Here is a 21,486-nt window from a genome sequence, read left to right as displayed (position 1 = left end):
CAAGTTACTTTTTTGCTTCCTGCCCAACTTTGCATCTACACCAACTTTACATCTAACATTTTTGAAAATCCCATCACCACCACCACCATCATACCCAGTGCAAGTTTTCATTTTGTGATTGTGAAACTTAGCTCAACCCTTGTGAAACCTATCTCAATCCTTACTATATTGGTGAAAAGGTGATGCCTTTATTGGCTAACTAAGATGACAATCATAGCAAGCTTTTAGAACATTTCAGTTCCTTCTTCAAAGCTGAGAACATGGCTTCTTTGTAATCTAAAGAAGGAACTGAAATGTTCTGAAAGCTTTCATATGATTGTCATCTTAGTTAGCCAATAAAGGCATCACCTTTTCACCACGTTTGGCATGCCTTATATGAATCTTTTACCCTATAATCTTGACATAAGGCATAATGCTCAGTGAAACCAGTTCTTTTATGAGGTGCCATCTGACTGGGAATTGAAATTCAACTCCAAAGCAGCCACATCCCAGAATGCTTTTAGGCAAGTAGCTTTTACAATAAGTGATGTAAACAACACAACTGGTAAACTGGTAAACAGGGGTTCTAAATTCCCCTATGTGGAAATATTTATATTATATATTAAAGAGCCAGTTACATCACAGCCTATGAATTTAACCATACTGAAGATTTGGCTTACATTTTATAGGTTGAAAATGCAATTCTCCACAACCTCATTGCCTATCAATTCTAAAATGAATATATATATATATCTATATATATATATATATATATATCTATATATATATATATATATATATATATATATATATATATATATATATATATATACAAAATTCAACTTTGTGGGGCTCTTTGGCAGTACTATGAAGGTTCCTGCTTTTCCACACAAGAGATGAACACATAGGAATTATATTCTGAATCCTACTTGTCTATAGGAAATTGCACCATTACATCAGGCTGGCACATTAATACTTTCAGAGGCAAGAGGTAGATACTGCAGCAACTGAAAGTGATGATTCACAGAACACAAAACATTAGCTGACAAACAGCTGACAAAAGGAGACATGTCCAGCCTAATAAAAGCATCTGTATAAATATTATACTAAAATGCTATTGATCCTTATCTGCAGCTTCCGAGAAATACAATCTTATGTAGCTCAGGATTGAAGCATCATAAAAAATAGCATTAGTATTTATCAGACCAATTGCTGAACCTTAATGTGTAAATGGAGAGTTACTCTCCCTGAACATAAAAATATATACAGTGTTTTCTTTAAAACAATATAACCATCAAATCATAATGATTTGTGTATAAAAAAAAAAAAGTAGCTGCACAGAGAGATATTCAAGTTTTTACTTCGATCTTTACCTGTGAATATTTCAAACAGAAAAAAAACTTGGCCCCTGTGAACAAATAACCCCTTGACTTTCAAGACTTTTTGAAAAGGCGAGCAGTGAATAGAAATTCAGATGCATTCCCAGCTCTTTTTAACAGCAATAACAAATCTTAGCAGGAATGCTTACATTAGCTGTGAAATTAATTGATATTCAAGTAATCTTTTTTACTAATGTAGACAAATAGTGCTCTTTTTTTAGTTGTATCTGTGAGTGAGTAGTACATTTAGTTGTTATAAGTGCTAAAGAAGGGAGAGGGCAGGTGAGAACAAAACAAAGATCACCTGTAAACCCTTCAGTGCCTTTGGAAACTTTTGAGCTTGCCAACTCGGAAGGTATTACACAAAGGTGAGGGGATGTAGAGGCTGAATTTATAGAGGATGGTTGCAGCCAGTTTCACTCTATTGCAGTCTTGTCGTTTACTGCCGTGGAATGCGTAGCTTTAGGCCATCAAGCTGTTGAATTGAGCCAACTCAAGTACAGTTTCTCCAACACCCAAGAAGTACATAACCTGAGCTATACCAAACAAAGGTGCAATGACTAGTGCTCGGCATCCTGCTCCTTTAAAAAAAGCAGCTGGACCCTCCTTCATCCAGAGTTTCCTGTAAAAATAAATATTGATTTATAATGAAATTATTGCTAGTCTGTCTGATGCACTGTAAGAATATTGATAACTGTCATTTTCATTCTGCATATTTTTATCAGCAGCACATGCAGTTTTGGCTGTGAGTGTTCTCTTGATGATGGACTCATGATCACTGACATTCGCCAGTGCAAGAGAGACTTTAAGCTCATTAAAACTTATTATGTGTGTGTGACTGATGTGGTATTCGTTGATTGCTCCTCTGGAGGGGTAACAATGGTGTTGCATTGCCTCCATTTGTACTTGATCTAACTGACATGGACCCTTTCAAAATTTTTTGCAACCTTTTCCAGTTTGGTGAGCATCAATAAGTGCCCTCATAAATCTCTTTTGTTCAAGCCATGACACCCTTCGATAAACGTGTTGTTTTGATCAGACTTTGATTTAAAAAAAAAAAAAGCTGGCTCTAATTTCAAAACTGAGAGTTTCACATACTTTTGCACAAATATATGCAACTTTGGATAATTTTCCTCAATAAATACATGAACAAGCATTATGTTTTAACTAAATTGTTCAATCGGGTTCTCATTATATAGTTTTGAAATTTTTGTGAAAAACAGGTCAAGTTTTAGGTCATATTTATGCAGAAATTTAAGTGTTTTTTGGCTTATTTTACTTGTTTTTTGGGACTGGTACTACTAACATAATTACACAGTTAAGTCGATCAAGTTCAGCCCCTCCATACATTTAGGGGGTTATTTATCAAGGTCCGAATTTATCGGAGTATTTCTAAGTTAGAAATCCAAGCAACTCTGATTGCCCAAATCAACCTTATTTATGAAGAAAAAAGCCTGAAAAAATAGGGTCAAGCAAACTTCGGAGCTTTCCCTGAAAACTCAGAATTGTTTGTGGTTTCTGCACAAAAAACTTTGAAATCTATGAAAAAATCGTAGTTTTTTGCACAGAAACCACAAACTCTTCGGATATCGGTACGGACATCAGCGCAGACTCTGGGACCTTCCCCACTGACTTATACAGGACATCGAGAGCTTTTAGATGCCGGGGTTTCGGATTCAGAGTTTTTAGACCATCGGACTTAGGTTTAAATCTTAGGTTTTTTTTCCCTCCGAAAACCACAAATTATTTTGTTCGGCTATTCAGATCTTGATAAATAACCCCCCTAGTCTACTTAAAAACCCAATAGGATTGTTTTGTCTCTAATAAGGATTAATTATATCTTAGTTGGGATTAAATACAAGGTACTGTTTTATTATAACAGAAAAAGCCAATATCTAGCTACCAGTATTTGTAGGTTTTAATATCATAATAGCCATGAACATTATGGGGCTGATTCACAAAAGGTCGATATTCCTGATTATTTATTTAAGACGCGTTATTTAAGGAACGATTCATCAAAGTATTTTCGCATGCGTTAATAGACAAATCGCAAGCGTTAATTCTAAATTTCTGCACAGCGGCATTCTAATCGCATTGTGAGTTTTATAGAATAGAATTAATCCTAACGGATTATTCAATAACATCTTGTAAGCGATAAAAGCATAAAATAGTGCGATAATTACTGTGAAATACTGTAAAAAGAGACTTCTACTCTGCCAGTGGCATCCCGAATGTCTTAGATGCTATAGATTGCACTAATAACATGTGACAATATCAAATGCCTTAAAATATCGCAAAAAATAACGCATACTCTAAAATACCGCACATATATAGATCATTAATTCTAAAAATATAAGAAGTGATAACATGTTTAAGGCATGCTATAAACAACACTCACTTTTTCGACTTTTAGTGAATCGGCACCTATGTTTGTTCAAAAAATCATGCAAGTCTCTTAAAGGCATTAAAGGGGTTGTTCACCTTTGGATCACTTTGATATAACTGGTTTTACGTACCTGGCACAATCCACAATTCCACTGTAAGCTTCTTCATTTGCTCCCTTGTTTAAAGACTGAAGGCGTGTCTTTATTACTACAAAGAGAAATTATAAATGATCAGAGACAGTTTGCTTTCTGAACAAAGGCCAATTACCCATAAGCAGATGAAATATGTTTCAGGAGTGATATTTATCTTGAGCATGGATTATCGAGCAGCAGTACCAACACCAGCTATAAACACAAATACACAATTACTAATATTTGAAATTTATACAGCATGAATATCACAAATTGGGTGTTTTATAGCAGATCATTTATTAAAGGACTTTGTAGCTTTAGACAGAATCAGTAGCAGTCCCATCGGACCATATGGGTCCAGAAATCATTCCTCATAATGTGGATGCAGTCTGCACAAACACTTCATGTGAGGCTGAACAATCAAATGAGCCTGATCTGCATAAAACAACCCAATGGCAACCTGGGCTAATGTGCATGGCCAGAATAAGAGGACATTTGCTCAATAAGGGACACCATTTAATTATGTGAATTTACAAGGATAGGGAGTTTTTAATGAACCAGCGAATTTAGAAGGATAGGGAGTTTTTAATGAAGCAGCATGTGATTGGGTTCTGTGGTCTTTATAAGTAAAGCTCGCTGCACCACTCTCTTCTCTCTTCCTGGCACTCACTTCTCCCTACTTTCCTATCTTGTGTTTTTTAAAGCTTTGTGATGTCAGGGTTGTTTACCTTTAAATAAACTTTTAGTATGATGTAGAGAGTGACATTCTGAAACAATTTGCAATTGGTTTTCATTATTTGTGGATTTTTGTTTATTAAAGGGATCCTGTCATTGGAAAACATGTTTTTTTCAAAACACATCAGTTAATAGTGCTACCCCAGCAGAATTCTGCACTGCAATCCATTTCTCAAAAGAGCAAACAGATTTTTTTATATTCAATTTTGAAATCTGACATGGGGCTAGACATTTTGTCAATTTCCCAGCTGTCCCAGTCATGTGACTTATGCCTCCACTTTAGGAGAGAAATGCTTTCTGGCAGGCTGCTATTTTCCCTTCTCAATGTAACTGAATGTGTCTCAGTGGGACATGGGTTTTTACTACTGAGTGTTGTTCTTAGATCTACCAGGCAGCTGTTATCTTGTGTTAGGGAGCTGCTATCTGGTTACCTTCCCATTGTTCTTTTGTTTGGCTGCTGGGGGTAAAAAGGGAGGGGGGTGATATCAATCTAACTGGCAGTACAGCAGTAAAGAGCGATTTAAGTTTATCAGAGCACAAGTCACATGACTTGGGGCAGCTGGGAAATTGACAATATGTCTAGCCCCGTGTCAGATTTCAAAATTGAATATAAAATAATCTGTTTGCTCTTTTGAGAAATGGATTTCAGTGCTGAATTCTGCTGGAGCAGCACTATTAACTGATTCATTTTGAAAAATTTTTTTTTTCCCATGACAGTATCCCTTTAAGGTGCTCTCCAGTTTGCAATTTTAGCAATCTGGTTGCTAGGCTCCAAATTATCCTAGCAACCATGCATTGATTTGAATAAGAGACTGGAATATGAATTGGAGAGGCCTGAATAGAAAGATGAATAATACAAAGTAGCAATAACAATAAATCTGTAGCCTTACAGAGTAACAGAAGAAAACGACAAATAACTCAAAATTTATAAAATTAAATAATGAATACCAATTGCAAAGTTGCTAAGAATTGGATATTTTATATCATACTAAAAGTTACCTCAAAGGTGAACCACCCCTTTAAGAGGGGTTGCCTTAGGAGTAGCCTGGATATCTAAACGTAAAACGTTTAGCTATCCCAGGTCTATTTAAATTTTTATTTCAACCTTAATGGAACAGTAACACCAAAAAATGAAAGTGGTTCAAAGTAATGAATATATCATGTATAATTGCCCTGCACTGGTAAAACTGATCTGTTTGCTTCGGAAACACTACTATAGTTCATATAAACAAGCTGCTGTGTAGCAATGGTGGGAATTGAAAAAAGGCAATATGGCACAGGTTAAATAGTGGATAACAGATAACACCATTATGTTCTACAGAGCTTATCTGTTGTGTAACCTGAGCCTTTTCTCCTTTGAATGGCTGCCCCCATTGCTACACAGCAGCTTATTTATATAAACAAAAGTAATATTTCTGAAGCAAACACATCAGTTTTACCAGTGCAGGGTAACACTGCAATATATTTATATAACTTTAAAACACTTTTTTTTTAAATCAATGACGTCTGGATCAATACATTTTTGAGGATGTAGATTTATCTCACAATCTAAGAAATATTTACAGGTTATGGTTTGGGGAGCTGAACCACTGAACTTCTGCAGAAGGCAAATATCATTAGTATCATTCTCTAGCAAGCAACTAGGTTGTGCTTAAAATCTGATTGGCTTCCCACACAGTGATGTAAATGTCTATACATTTGTGGATTTTTGTCTATGAACAAGCCATGTAAAAAAATATGGATCATATAATCAGATCATCTTACCGTCACAAGGACTGACAGCCACAGCAGCAGTGGATCCAGCTATGCAGCCTGCTACAAATGAGTAAAGGAATGGAGCCTTGTCATCGGGAGAAGCCTTGCCCAGTTTGTTGAGATTAGAAAATAATGGAAAGTAGATGACAGAGAATGGTACATCCCTGTGAATAGATACGTGTATTGGTTAGTGGTTTTCAAGGTGTTTTATGCTCAATGCTAATACCAAGGTTGCAGTTAAACTGTAATACAGGTATGTGGCCTGTTATCCAGAAAGCTCGGGACCTAAAGGGATCTTTACATAATTTGTATCAAGGGTCGAATTTAGAATTTGAAAAACTTCGAAAGTCAAATTCAAAAAGACCAACCAAAATTGAGTTGAAGTTTTTTTTTTTGGCCGAATAGGTCCATTTTCGATTGAATAGGTCCGTATTCGGCTCATACGAATCATACGAATTGAAGTAATAGTGCATTCAAATCAAAGTTTTTCCCAAAAAAACTAAAAGTTCCCCAATTGATTCCAAATGGGTTTTAGGAGGTCTCCCATAGGCTAAAACAGGAATTCGGCAGGTTTTAGATTAGAATAGTCGAAGTCGATTTTTTTTCAAGAGACAGTACATGATAAATTCCAATATTTGATTTTTTTTCAAATTCGAATCGAATTTGGACTATTCCCTAGTCAAAGTACACCAAAAATAGCTTGAAATTTGAATTTTTTGAATTCAAAAATTCACCTCTAGCTTTGAAAAATCTGCCCGTAGGTCTTCTAGAAAATTATTTAAACATTAAATAAGCCCAATAGGATTGTTTTGCTTCCAATAAGGATTAATTACATCTTAGTTTGGATCAAGTACCAGCTACAGTTTTATTATTACAGAGAAAAAGGAAATCATTTTTAAAATTTGACTTCACTGATTAGAATGGTGTCTATGGAAGAAGAACCTCCCGTAATTCGGAACTTTCTGGATAATGGGTTTCCGGATAACGGATCCTACACCTGTACTGTTGTAAAACAAACAATTTCTGATGGTATTCCACAGCTTTTTCTTATAAATGTCTGAATCTAAATAAATGATGATGATGATGAATCAGGACCATTGCTTAGAATTTGTCTCCCTGTCCAAAATGTACCTCTTAACTTTGAATCTCATGGACCTCCAATCCAATGTATAGAAAATGCAATAACGCCTCCTTAACATTTATTTCCCAAGATGTTTAAAAATAATTCACTTTTATACAATTTCACAACAGACTTTTAACGCTTCCTGCATGATGTTTTTGAATCAAAGAGTTTTATTAGAAGGCTAATGCAGTCATTTTCTTTTTCTTTGGCTGTGTTCTGCATCGTTTTAATAGGGAACTAACCAGCAATGGCTGCCATGAGGCCTAGAATTGGAAGTGATGTGGCCAAACTCAGCAGCCACCAACCAAGCTGCACGGATCTGCTGTTTGGCAACAGGTAAATGGATCAGTTGACTTTTTGACAGTGGGTTTAACACTAGAAATGACTGTAATGCATAAGACTCCATCATTCTATTCCCCATCCCCACAGCCCTGCTAAAGTGTTATAGTCTCCACACAAGATGTCATCACAAGTAGTTAGTTACTTGGTCTAACATAGGTTGGGCAGTCATCAATGAATAGTCCCTTCAGAAAACATGTTTTTAAGCTTAGTTTCTTTAGATACTTCTATGTAAAAAATTTAAAATGGCTTTGAGAAACAATATACCCAAATTCCTTTGAAACATTAAAGGGGAACTCCACACAAGCATAACTTTAGCTTTTTGAAAAGTAAACATAATTTCAAGCAACTATGCAATATACATCAATTAAAAAATATGCAGACTTTTCATGATTTTTAATGATCTTCTGCTGATCTTTCTGACTACTTTGCAGAGCTGGCTGACTACCGTTACTTTGTATCAGCTCTCCTTAGCCTGCATCCTCCAAACCCCACAATTCCCTGCACATGTGATTTCAATAAGGAAAGTAACATCACAGTGCAATGCATTGTGGGTTATGTAGTTCCTGCATGCTGTCTGTAAGCTGTGGAGAAGTTGTTACAATATGTAACATCAGTGTTTAGTCCCTCCTTCCCTGCCAGGATATCAAATGATGCAGAAAGAAAAGAACTGTTAAACAGCTGGATTTCAGCATAGAAAATGGCATTTATTCATACTTTTTGAAGAAACAGGTAACTGTGTTATGTGGGCCTCTTTATCGAATTTTGACTTGGAAGCCGGAGTTCCCCTTTAATTAGCCATGTATTTCAAGGTGTCTTCAAGAAAAATGTTACTACCTGAGCAGGATGGCACCTAGAAACAATATACCCATATTCCTTTGAAACGTTAATTAGCTATGTATTTCAAAGTTGTATAAGGTAATAAAAAGTCTTCAAGAAAAATGTTATTACCTCAGCAGGGTGGCACCTAGCCCTCTGTAGAGGCCTTTTATGCCTTCTGTGCGAAGAAGTTCAGAGGCAATTTGTGTAGCAGACACTTTGCGAGCAGCAGATGTCGGTCCAACATTATAGGCCCTTGTCAATACAGGAATTGTGTTTAAGTGCTTAGTGCCCGTCGGCATGCATTGTGTTCCTTTTATGGTCTTTTGCTGGGTAGCTAAACAGGAAGGTATAGAACAATTAGATCATTTTCTATAGGGAGTATAAAAACATATTAAATCATCTTCTATTTCTTCAAGCTTTTATTGTGCAATTTTTCAGTATTTGTAGATGCCCCGAAATGCCCCTACTGTTTTGTATTAAGTTTTGAAGGACCACCAGAATTTAATATGGATAGAAATGTTACATTGGTATACTGAAAATGATATACTAGCCCAGAAAATTGCAGGCTACACACAGCTTTCCTCCTAAAATGCTATAATGCCATTGTGACTTAAAAATAAATGAAAACAGAGGCACAACAGGAACACCACCCTTAAATCGGTATACACGGGTCAATACTGTCTGCCAACTTGGCCACTCAGTCAGTCCCTCAGCCAATAAGTTGACAGCTTACTGGCCTGTGTATGAACCCAAATGAAATCCCAGGTTATAAAATATGGTAATTTCTGACAGAACTGGATTCACATACATGATTGTGAATTTATTATAAGAGCTCTTTTTGTAAGTCTGTATAACTTGCTCAGCATACATTAAAAACTGATGATAATGCCTGGCCAAACAGAGCAGGACATTGCCTACAGTTACCTGAAAGACACAAGCTTGCAAATGGAGCAAGTAAATGATGCTGCTACTGTGTATTTGTAAAAGGCAAGTTTGTAACCTATGCAATAATTTATACTTTTTATGTATTTATTTATAAAGACTATGTAAAATATACATCACATGCAACGAACACAATGTTAGTTGGGTATTTTATATTGAAATATAACACAGATACCTAGTCTTCCAGCATCTTGTAGCTGTATTTTTAACATCTCCATTGGTGTAGTGATAATAACCTGACAGACTCCTGCACCACATCCTGCCAGCATTTCTTTGGACAGAGTCAAAGGCGAGCTAAATAATGGTAAAAAAAAAACTGATAAGAAAACTACCTTTTAACATTTGTATCCATTCATCTCTATAAGGCTAAATCTCTGTGTTGCTATTTTTATCTTCAGAAGCCAAAACTTAAAGAGAGATAACAGATGGAGACAGAGTCCAATTTCCCATAGTGCTGGAAAAGCTGGATCCCTAGTTCATATGATATCTAATAGCTATAGAAGTAACTCGAGTATGCAGCCATGGGCATCTTCTTACTTCAATTTCAAGAGAGCATACTACGCACCCCAAAATATTCAGTGGGAGCTGTCACATAAAGCTGCAGGCTTTCCTACATAATATGTTATCACATAAAAAATCAGATGCAACTTGGGCAGTGGTATTTAATTTCAAAACTAGCATCTCTTTCTATGCAGAAATGTAAACCATAATCCTTTTCCCTGATAGTTGCAGAGAAAAATGTTGTGGGAGAAAGCCCACATTTATAGATATTTTAATTGCTTGCACAGCAAAACCCAATATGAACAAGCACACTGAACATTACATTACACAGCACCTCTTCTTTATAAAACACCTCCTTATAGACTTGGCTAGAACTACTTACCCAGTTTTAGACAGGTGGTATCTGAAATAGTCATTAGCAGCCAGTTTAATTGCCTTTTCAGGGGTTACAAGTGTGAGATTTACTGCTGCACCTGCAAATAAAACACAACAGCTTAACACAACTGGGTGTGGGTAACTGATGTATGCATTCAAATACTTGTGCTTTTCATTTACAGTCATCACGCTTATATTTTAAAACAATGGTTTCATAAGTACACAAAAAAAAAACAGATAAAGATTATGAGAAAGGAAAAATAGTTCAAGATGTTTCAGTGCATTACAGAAATGCACATTTACCAAACACACTACCACTACACCCTCCCACTACTTGGATTAATGGGTCAAATTAAGTTGCGGGCATTTTATTAAAACAAGATACTAGAATAGATAGAATTAGACAGACTTCATTATTCGCTGTTATTTATATGTACTTCTGTAATTACTTCAGTAAAATCGATTAAAATTTTCGTTTTGTATTAATAGTAGTTAGGCTCAGTCAGTTTTTTTTAAAAAGTATAAAATGACCCTATAGTTTGGTAAAATTCAATTGGAATTAAAAACTTTTCTAGAATATGGTATGTCATTACTGTTAAAGTATGCAGAAATTCTATAGGAAGATAAGAATTTCAAGAGTGTTAACTAGTAAAACATATTCTGTGCTATAAAAGTCGAAAGTGTCTAAAATAATAGCACTTGTATTTTTAAAGTAAGAAATTCTATTACCATAGGTGTAATAAACAACAGGAAATTAAAGTGAAATGTTAAACAGAAACATTAGAGACGGGACAGTTTTAAAGAGATAAAGATGTTGGTGGAATAAAAACAAAAGAGAATGCAACAGATTTCATGCATATGTATTTTCTTCCATCTAAACAATTAATCCCAAGACATCCCTTGCAAAATAAGGTAAATGCTTGAATAGGTGCTTTAATAAAAGAAAACCTGTTGTATATTTAGCTCCAATTGTAAAGCATTACTGGTTCTTCAGGTTTATTTTTCTAGTAGTATCTTCCAAATCAGTGCTCTTTTGTGTGGAGTTGTCAAACACCATAACAGTTTTAGTTAATGTGCTGCATGTGCTTGATATTCTGTTTCATAATATTGACCTGCACACAAAGCAGCTATCACTAACACTGTTTATTCCCAACTGTTACTGAGGCACCACTTCTGTCTCAGTTATGAGTTTGTGAATGTTTCTGAATCAGAATCTTACTAGTAGTGGTTGAGCTGACCAAGGAATATTCTATGAATATTACTGGATGTGTTATTAAAGCTAGCACTATGGTGTGAAACAACCAATACATGTATTACACAAATAATATACATATAATAGGGGCTGTTTATGTAGAACAAAAAAAATACAGTAAATAATGGCCCACATAGTGGGTTCTTAGAGCACAAGCCCATTATTAAATAGAGTCCCTGTGTACTATTAACTTAAATTGTCTGCCATAGGAATTACTCCATAGGTGGCCAAAATTAGGCATTACGCATCTCAGACATTACACAGTAGTATATACGTTTAGTATCTACGGGGAAGGGGAAATAAGAGTAAAAGCTTCACTTGGGCCTGGACATATGAAGACTTATTGTATATAGATGCTGCAATATATCACATAGTAAAATAAGGGATAATACAGATGATGATGATCATGGTCAGAGCATATAATGTATCATTGTATCCACACCACTTAATGGGACATTCAATTGACCAACTGTGTTTTGGAAAAATGAAAAAAAATGTATATATAAAAAAAATATATCTGACAGTCCAGAATAATCTGCATCTGGACTGAAACTCTCAGAATAAATTCTACCTTTAACATGTCTGTGAAGTTTCTCATTCTACTTGGACCTTAAATGGCATTATTTCATAATATTTTGAAAGTAGAAAAAAAAGCTATGGAAAAGATATTCAGCACATTTTTGAGAAAAGTCACCTTTCTATACGGACAGCTCCTGCAGTAATTAAGGATTGCTGTGATGCTGGGAGATCAGGGTTTAATCTCTATGCAGGGGTTTTAAATCTTATTTTCAGGTTTCCTTAAGACTGGAATAGGACATTAATTTGAATCTAAAGACTGGATGAAATGTGCTGCTTTTTATTCTTTTCTTTAAAAAAAAGAAAATATAAAAAAATATTACCATTTCTGTACAGTTTTTACAATAGAACATCTTTTACTTTCAGTCAATTAAAGGATTTGTGCCCTTCTAGCAAGTTACAGGGGGTAAGATTTGGCTTATATTTCCTCCAGGCATGTACATCAGCCATGTGTGTATGTTTGATCAATTTAATGTATAATAAAGGTATTCCCCATGTCTTCTGAGATGCTTAGTTCAAATGTTATTTTTGGTCAAGCCAAACCAGTGCTCCACCATATTACTCAAAAAAGTGGCCCCAAAGGTCACTGTACCATTAGTAGTTTTGGATTATGTTACTGCAACAGAGTAACCATGCCTGTCCAAGCCCACATAAATAAACACATTGGCTAAGTAGTCTATGTTTCTCCAGCTAGTGTTTCAAAACAGATAGCTGTACTCTAAGGGGCAAATTTACCTAGGGCGGAATATCGAGGGTTAATTAACCCTCGATATTCGACTGCCGAATTAAAATCCTTCGACTTTGAAAATCGAAGTCGAAGGATTTACCGCAATTCGTTCGATCGAAGTAATAATCAAACGATTTAAAGGATTTTAATCCATCGATCGAAGGATAATCCTTCGATCAAAAAATTGATAGGAAGCCTATGGGGACCTTCCCCATAGGCTAACATTGGCCTCGGTAGGTTTTAGGTGGCGAACTGGGGGTCAAAGTTTTTTTTAAAGAGACAGTACTTCGACTATCGAACGGTCGAATAGTCAAAAGATTTTTAGTTCGAGTCGTTCGATTCGAAGTCAAAGGTCGAAGTAGCCCATTCAATGGTCGAAGTAGCCAAAAAAACACTTCGAAATTCGAAGTATTTTTCCTCTATTCCTTCACTCGAGCTAAGTGAATGGGCCCCTAAGAGTGCTCTCTAAGGGGCAGATTTATCAAAATGTGAGTTTAGAGTTTAATAATAATCATAAAAACTCACCCACGTTCTATTCATTCCTCTGGGATTTTTATCAAAATGTTCTAACTTTCACCCATTGATAAGTATAATTCTAAAAATCCCATAGAAATGAATAGAACATGGGTGTGTTTTTATTTATTACTCTAAACTCACACTTTTATAAATCTGCCCCTAAGTGTATAGTTAATAACGTAATAATAGTTTAAATAAATATGTATATAACCATAAACGAATATGCAAAAAAAGGACATTCAGTATGCACTATTTCATTTTTGACTTTTTATAAACCTTTATGTGACAGGCTCTTTCAGTGCTCAAGCTCTTTGCAGATGGCTTTCCCTACTTCGAAGAGATTATTTTCAATCATTTGTTTCTTTTTAAAGAACCCACCCGCAGTACAAGCACACCTTGTTGGTTTTTGCAATAAAATGTCTTGGAAATATTGTCAAATAGGAGAAAAACAGGAAAAGCATAAAAACCCTAGGGGAAAGAAAAGGAAGACAAACATCTAAACAAAAAGTAAAACATGAAGGGGAAAAAACGTTTTGCCTAATTACAATTGTAAGTGGTACTGTAAGAACCATTTTAATGATCCATCCTGGCTTCGCCACATCGGCTAGCCCTCAAAATCCACGCGAAAGGTCTGCAATATGAAAAACACAGATGCAACAAACAACATCCTTTGCAAACAGTCTAGCATATTAGAGAAAAAATTCAGACGCTAAGAAGTGCTAGGAGTAGCCTCATTTAACTGTGGATAAGGAAGTATTAAGAATGATTGCACATTATGGAATTTATATTTGGGGAAAAAACTATGGGGCAAATTTACTAAAGTGCGAAGCAGCTAATTCGCCAGCGTGACGTAATTTCATTACTTCGCCGATTTACGGGTGCTGGCGTAAATTCACTAGCGAAGTGGACATACTCTAGCACTACTTCACATCCTTAAGCCAGGCGAAGTTGTGATATGACGAAGGGACGTAACTACGCTAATTCACTAACTTGCGCATTTTACTGAACGTTACCTCTTGCGCCAGACTTTACTTCACCAGGTCAGACCAGGCGAAGTTCAATACAATAGATAGAAGTTTGTCCAAAAATAGTTAAACGCTGGCATCTTTTACTTTTTTAAGGGTGATAGTATGAAAAATAGCATAATTTTTTTGGGTGTACCCTCCTTCCCCCCTACATTTCCTAACATTTGGCAACTCAACGATACAGTGGGCACATGTGTAGGGCAATAGAACACCTTTATTTTATTTTTTAAAGGTTTCCTGGGCTTGTGTAGTGTAATGTAGTTGCTGCTAGTATGCAAATTAGGCATCACTAGCTTAACTTCGCTTTGCCTGACGAAGTAACGGTAGCACAAATTTGCAACCGTTCGCCTCCCTGAGCGCAACTTCGCATTTTAGTGAATTTGCGTAGCACTGGTGAAACTATGCCTGGCGAAGTGCGATGAAGCTGTCACTGGCGCAACTTGGGATCTTAGTGAATTTGCCCCTATGTGTTTTCTAACAAAACCAAGTTAATATTTTGTATAAGCTGAAAATAATTATATGGCTTGTTTGTCTGTATTGGTTGAAGCAATGTGGCTGCAACTCAGTCAAAAATACTAGGGATAGGGACACTTCCAGCATTTAGCTTATATACTTTTCTTCTATGTGATACATTTTGTGTTAGCTTAGGAAATAGAATGGATAATTATGCCAATTTACCATTATTATACATATGCATGTTTCAAAGAAGAAATAAACATATTTAACGACTAATATACCTCAATGTTAGATAATAAAGAGCAATAACCTTTCAACAAACATAGTTTGCAGCTACATTCTGAGAAAAAACAAGGGAAGATTGCTCAAACTTATTAAGAAAAACAAATATCCCAATAGTTAAATCAACTTTTATTGGCATTACAGGTACCAAATGTTGGCAGTGGGGCAGGAAACATACCTCTGTACATTCCAAAATAACCGTCTGATCTCAGCGTCTTTCTCAAACAATCCCACCTGAAACAGCAGAGAACTTTTGTTTCAAAGATTTAGGGATTCACTTTTCCCAGAACATTCCTTATAAAAAAGTAATCCTTTCGTGTTCTGTTAATAATGAGCATGAAACACTTACATGCTTTTATAGATCTGCTGGCCATTTCGCTGATTCTGTAGCCGTGTTTTGGCAAGGTCAATTGGAAATACGCAGGTCACCCCAATGATTCCAGCAACGCCGCCATTGATGAGCTTGGCAGGCAAACTGAAATACGAAAATAAAGGTTAACTACACTCCTGGAAAGCAGGTCTTTGAAAGTCAAGTGAAAATCTAAAAAAAAAGTTACCTAATCTGCTTCTCGGCCATCTTCAAGTTTTCAGGAAAAAAAAGAACTTTGGTCACAGTTGTTCTGCCTCTTGCTGCACAACTCCCGTCTGTGTAGTGAAAAGGAAGAACTCATTTTAAGTACATCTGATATGAAGTCTATAAATATACCACTGGCATTCTCTTGCGGGATCAGCTGACTCAAATACCACATCCAGCTCACTGTCGCACCACTTAAAATCAAACACTTCATCCAAGCCTTGTGTTATAAAAAGCAACTTGAATCACCCAGCTAAAGTGCAACATAAACCTCCCCTGCATATTGCCCAAGTTAAAATGCCCATTACATCACCCTTCAAATCTATTCAACCCCATTTTTTTATAACTTTTTTTTTTATTGGATTTTCACCAATTTTTTAGTTCCTAAGTACCTTATGTCTTTTACGTTTTGGCCTAATCGATTCCCATATGTCAAGCAGTCACCCCATAGATCCAAATGTTAAGTATACCTTATTTTCCTATTTCTCTAGGCTATGTTTTCTGCAGCGGTCCTGCCATCTGGGTTATGTCCCAGCTATTCCAAACTTTATTGAAAATATCTATACTGTCATTTCGGAGTGCTGTCAAGTGTTCCATCCTCCTGATATAACAAACTTTCTCCAAGAGGTCTGCCTCTGTTGGAGGAAAGGTGCTAATCCATTACCCCGCTATAGCACATATGGCTGCCGTGAGAATTGAGTTAGCTAATTTTTGGGTTGGGTTTTTTAATTTAGGGATTCTCTTCCCCTGTATGAATATTAAAGGGTCCAGTTGTGGTTCAATCAGTAACACCTTAAGTAACCATTGTCTCACTCTCTCCCAAAATTATTTGATTACTGGACATGTCCAGAATATATGCAATAATGTACCTTCATGGCCACATCCCCACCAGCATTGAGATGGTACAGATTGTGGGAACCACTTGTGTAGTAATGAGGGGGTATGATACCATCCCATTAATATTTTATAAATGTTTTCCTTAATGGTAACACATATAGGCGTTTTTGTAGCATTTTCCCAAATGTTGTACCAAGCGGCTAAGTCTATGTTCAACCCAATTCATGGAAATAAAACAATATCTGGTACCAACACCACTTTTCCTCCTTTTCCCTTTCTTTGAGCAAAGCAAACTGTGACTTTATAGGACATCCATACATAGAGCCAAATCTCCCAGGCCACAGCATTACATTGCATAGGGTGAGAAACCTACAGTTAAATTAAAGAATTAAATTAAGAATTACTTTTTACCAACTACTCATTGGAAGTTACTAATAGGTGTAACTTCAGATATGCGCAACCAAAATGCACTTTATAAATGCTATATTACCTTATCTAAGAACTGTAGAGAACTACTGTCTGTATGTTTTCTGAGAAAACTGTTATCTTCCTGTGTACACACATGTACAGAGAAAAAACGAATTGATTCCAACCCTGAATGGCTATAAAACTTCCATATATAGTATGGAGATGGCAACACTCACTGGATAACCCTGTATAGGTCACTTACTAGGATGTGAATAAAATGCTAGGTGTTTTCATCAGAACCTATAGTTCTCTTTTATGTATTTAAAATAAATATAAAGAATATGAACTGTTGCAATTGTCCTTACCAGAGTGCTTAACTTTAAAGCTGGTTTCAAAGTCTGTTATCTCAATCTGCCAATACAAAAAGGTGTTAAAATACAGCTCAATTACATTTATTAACTAAAAATATATTTTCAGCTGTCTGACAAGACATGAAATGACATTCAGAAATGAACTCATGTTGTCTAAGGGCTGGGACACACTGGGCGATTTGGGGAGATTTAGTCGCCTGGCGACTAATCGCCGCGACTTTTCTCCCCGAATGCCTCCCCTCGCTCTGCGCCTGGCTAAAATGAAAAATCGCCTGCGCTAATCACACGCGGCGATTCGTTTTCCGAAATCGCCCGAAGTTGCCTCACGAGGAAACTTCGGGCGACTTCGGAAACCGAATCGCCGCGTGTGATTAGCGCAGGCGATTTTTCATTTTAGCCAGGCGCAGAGCGAGGGGAGGCATTCGGGGAAGATTGGTCGTGGAAAGTCGCAGCGATTAGTCGCCAGGCGACTAAATCTCCCCAAATCGCCCAGTGTGTCCCTACCCTAAAAACTTGCTCTCATAATCTAATAAAGGGGTTGTTCACCTTCCTAACACTTTTTTTCAGTTCAGTTGTTTTCAGATTGTTCCCCAGAAATAAATACTTTTTTCAATTACTTTCCATTATTTATTTTGTACTGTTTGTTGCATGCTGTTGTTGTAACAGCTTAAATTAAAAAAGGTTAAAACTTTTATACGTTTATAAGCTGTGTTATGTTTTGCGGCTCCAGACTATTTTTCTTTAGTAGAAGAGGGGGCTAAATGGCTCTTTTGATAGTAAAGCTTGCTGACCCCTGCTCTAAACTGTTACAATTTTGCAACATTTAGTTGATACATTTCTCAGCAGCATCTCTGGAATATTAGCAACTATTGTATCAATTCTAACAGCTGCCTGTAAAGAAACTCAGGGATTCTGCTCAGCAGGGACAAAGATAACTAAATGTATCAATTTAGAACAGTTTACAGGGTCGGCGACCCCCTCCCTAGAGCTGCTTTAGAAGGTGAAAAATGACACTTTACACTTCAATATTAGAAAAACGTGATACATAGAAAATAGAAGGTAATTGGAAAAAGTTATTTATGGTGATCTATCTGAAAACAGTGACAGAGTGATATTATAATACAATTTGCAACTGATTCTCATTATTTATTGTTTGTAGTTTTTAGGGATGAACTGAATCCAGGATTCGATTCGGGATTCGGCCAGGATCCTTCTGCCTGGCCGAACCGAATCCGAATTTGCATATACTAATTGGGACGAGGTGAATTTGTATGACTTATTGTCACAAAACAAGGAAGTAAAACATTTTTTCCCCTTCACACCCTTATTTGCATATGCAAATTAGGATTTGGTTCGGTTTGAATCTTTCGGGAAGGATTCGGGGGTTCGGCCGAATCCAAAATAGTGGATCCTGTGCATCCCTGGTAGTTTTTGGGTATTTTAGCTTTTTATTCTTCATCTCTGCAGTTAGCAATTTCAGCTGGTTGCTAGGGTCCAAATTACCCTAGCAACCATCCACTGATTTGAATAAGAGACTGGAATACAAGTAGGAGAGGGCCTGACTAGAAAAAGGACTAATAAAAAGTAGCAATAACAATAAATCTGTAGCTTTGCAGATAACATGTATTTTAGATGGGGTCAGTGACCCCCATTTCAAAGCTCGAAAGAAGACGGCATAGAAAAGCTATAAAAAAAATAACGAAGACCTCAAATTGGTCAACCACTCCTTTAAGGACTATGGCAACTGGGACATTTTGCAGCCCATGCTTAATCTCCTTGAGCGAGGGTGACAAATTGTCCAAAGTTACATTCCCACTGGGATTCAGGTAAATCCTCCACTGTATGTGTCACTTAATTTGATATGAACTATCTATTGCTCAAGTATTCATTTTGGGGGTATACGGTAGTTTTTCCTTTAACTTGCCCGGGGATAATCATTCAAATGGCATAATCATGCAGAATTGCCTTGGAAGGTATTTTTGCACCATTATGTGATGAGGTGAGGCATGTTAGTGAGGGCAATGACACAACATTTAGTCGTTCACAATTTAACACTGGTGGCAAAACACCATGTCAGAAATTGTGTGTAGACTTCTTGGTGTCAAGCGTCCCTCAACACCAAGGCCCAATTTGTTTCTAACATCGGAAATCCGATATTTCAGGCTTTTTGGGCAAAAATTTGGGGGAAAAAAACGAGCGAATTGGGAAAAAAACGTACAATTAGAATTTCACTCGATTTTATCGAGTTTTTCCCTGATCCGATTAAATAGTGCTTTTTTTAATAATAAATAAGGTCAAAAAATTTTTTTTTTTACCAAAGAATCAACTTTAATTTTAATGGAAAAAAACAATCTGAACCTAATAATATAATATATTTATTATAAACATAATAAATAACCAGCTTAGGGTCAGGGCGCACAGGCTGATTCGGGGAGATTAGTCGCCCTGCAACAAATCTCCTATTCTTCAGGGCGATTAATCTCCCCGAACTGCATCCCCTGCCTAAAATGTAAATCGCCGGCGGGATGGCACTCGAAGCGATTCGTTTTCCGAAGTTGCTCGCTGGCACTTTCTTGGGCGACTTCGGAAAAAAAATAGTAATGAGTGCCATCCCTCCAACAATTTACATTTTTTAAATTTCATTTAGCCAGTGGGAAGGCAGTTCGGGGAGATTAGTCACCCCGAAGAAGAGGAGATTTGTTTGCCATGACCCTTAATGTTTAAATGACTTTTTATGTATGGAATCCAAATTACAGAAATATCCTTTATTTGAAAAACTCGAGATACTGAGCATTCTGGATAACAGGTCCCATACCTGTCTTACTGTGATGCGAAATATGCTGTCGCTATATAAATAAATGTTAATAATAAAATGTTTATAATAATACATTGCTATTCTGCCTATATATTGTTTGTTAGAAACCATTTAGTTCCGTTTCACTGCTACTCTTATTTGCAATGTCGTTCTTTTCATGGCCTCTCCTATGACCTTCCATTTTGACTTTCAAACTGCTGCTTGGTTGCTAAGATAATGATGCCCTAACAACCAAAACAACACTTACATTGCACAATGTCAATATTTAAAAAAAAAACCCCACAAAAAAGACTTTAAAAAATGAACTGCTATCAGAATACCACCGTTTACATCATATTAAACATTCGTTTTAAAGTTAACTCCCCCATTAAGACCATTTTGAACAATGTTAATATGTCAATGCTACCACTATATCTCTGTACATGTACAACGCACTTTAATCCCTACTGTACTCACACTGACTATTGTGTATTATCCTTACAAAGAGATGCTGCCTGCAATACTACTGAATACTTACTCTAGGAGCGACTATCGCGTGTAGCAGGACAGACAGATAATCGAGGCAGACCAGGGCTGGGCTTGTGGCGGCAGTGATCCCCTCTCTGTCGAGCAGCCGGTAGAGAAAGAATAAAAGCTGGAAAGTTCTACAGCAGAACATACTGTGGGAGGGGCCGGTAACTAAGGGAAACGCGATCGTCTGAGCCAATCACGTTACGAGTTTGCAGACGGACGCGTGGAGGGTGGAGCCGTTTGACACAGGCTTCACATTCTTTTAGCATTCATATGTCAGTGGTTGAGGGGGGAGGGAGGGAAAGAGGCGCAGAATGGGGGTTATGATTGTACCAATGTATACCACTGTACCAGTGTATGAAACATTCATAGGGGTGGGGTTTTCCTGTGATATGCAGACAGGAGAGTTTTTCATAGGACGGTACGGTATGGGGGAGTGAATGGAGATTTTATCCTTTTAGTAAGACGTTACCAGTAGCGCGCCTTTTTAATGACTTGCAAAATAAAATTGATGTAAATGAGACGTGTCCGTCACTACATTAGATGGGATGGACTTTGGGTTTTGTTACATTTCGTACTATTAGGCTGGAGTTATGAGAGGTTTCAAAGTTATATCAGAAGCAGTGCCTGGTAGGGTTGCCACCTTTGCTGATGGCTGAACCTGAACACGG

General features: G+C 36.7%; 1 protein-coding gene across 1 annotated transcript; it reads right to left on the bottom strand.

The window, feature by feature from the left end:
* Positions 1-1,323: 1,323 nt before the first annotated feature.
* Positions 1,324-20,978, bottom strand: slc25a22l.L (solute carrier family 25 (mitochondrial carrier: glutamate), member 22 like L homeolog). Its single transcript, XM_018246347.2, has 11 exons — positions 20,823-20,978; positions 17,485-17,530; positions 15,858-15,945; positions 15,650-15,775; positions 15,479-15,534; positions 10,474-10,564; positions 9,766-9,884; positions 8,778-8,982; positions 6,374-6,528; positions 3,875-3,950; positions 1,324-1,980 (listed from the first exon to the last, which is right to left on the bottom strand). The coding sequence occupies exons 1-11, from the start codon at positions 20,961-20,963 to the stop codon at positions 1,821-1,823; spliced, it is 1,263 nt and encodes a 420-aa protein (XP_018101836.1). The 5' UTR covers positions 20,964-20,978; the 3' UTR covers positions 1,324-1,820.
* Between the last annotated feature and the right edge of the window lie 508 nt (positions 20,979-21,486).

The sequence above is a fragment of the Xenopus laevis genome, chromosome 2L (genome assembly GCF_017654675.1).
Source record: "Xenopus laevis strain J_2021 chromosome 2L, Xenopus_laevis_v10.1, whole genome shotgun sequence".
NCBI lineage: Eukaryota > Metazoa > Chordata > Amphibia > Anura > Pipidae > Xenopus > Xenopus laevis.
This window is presented reverse-complemented; position numbering and strand designations above follow the sequence as displayed.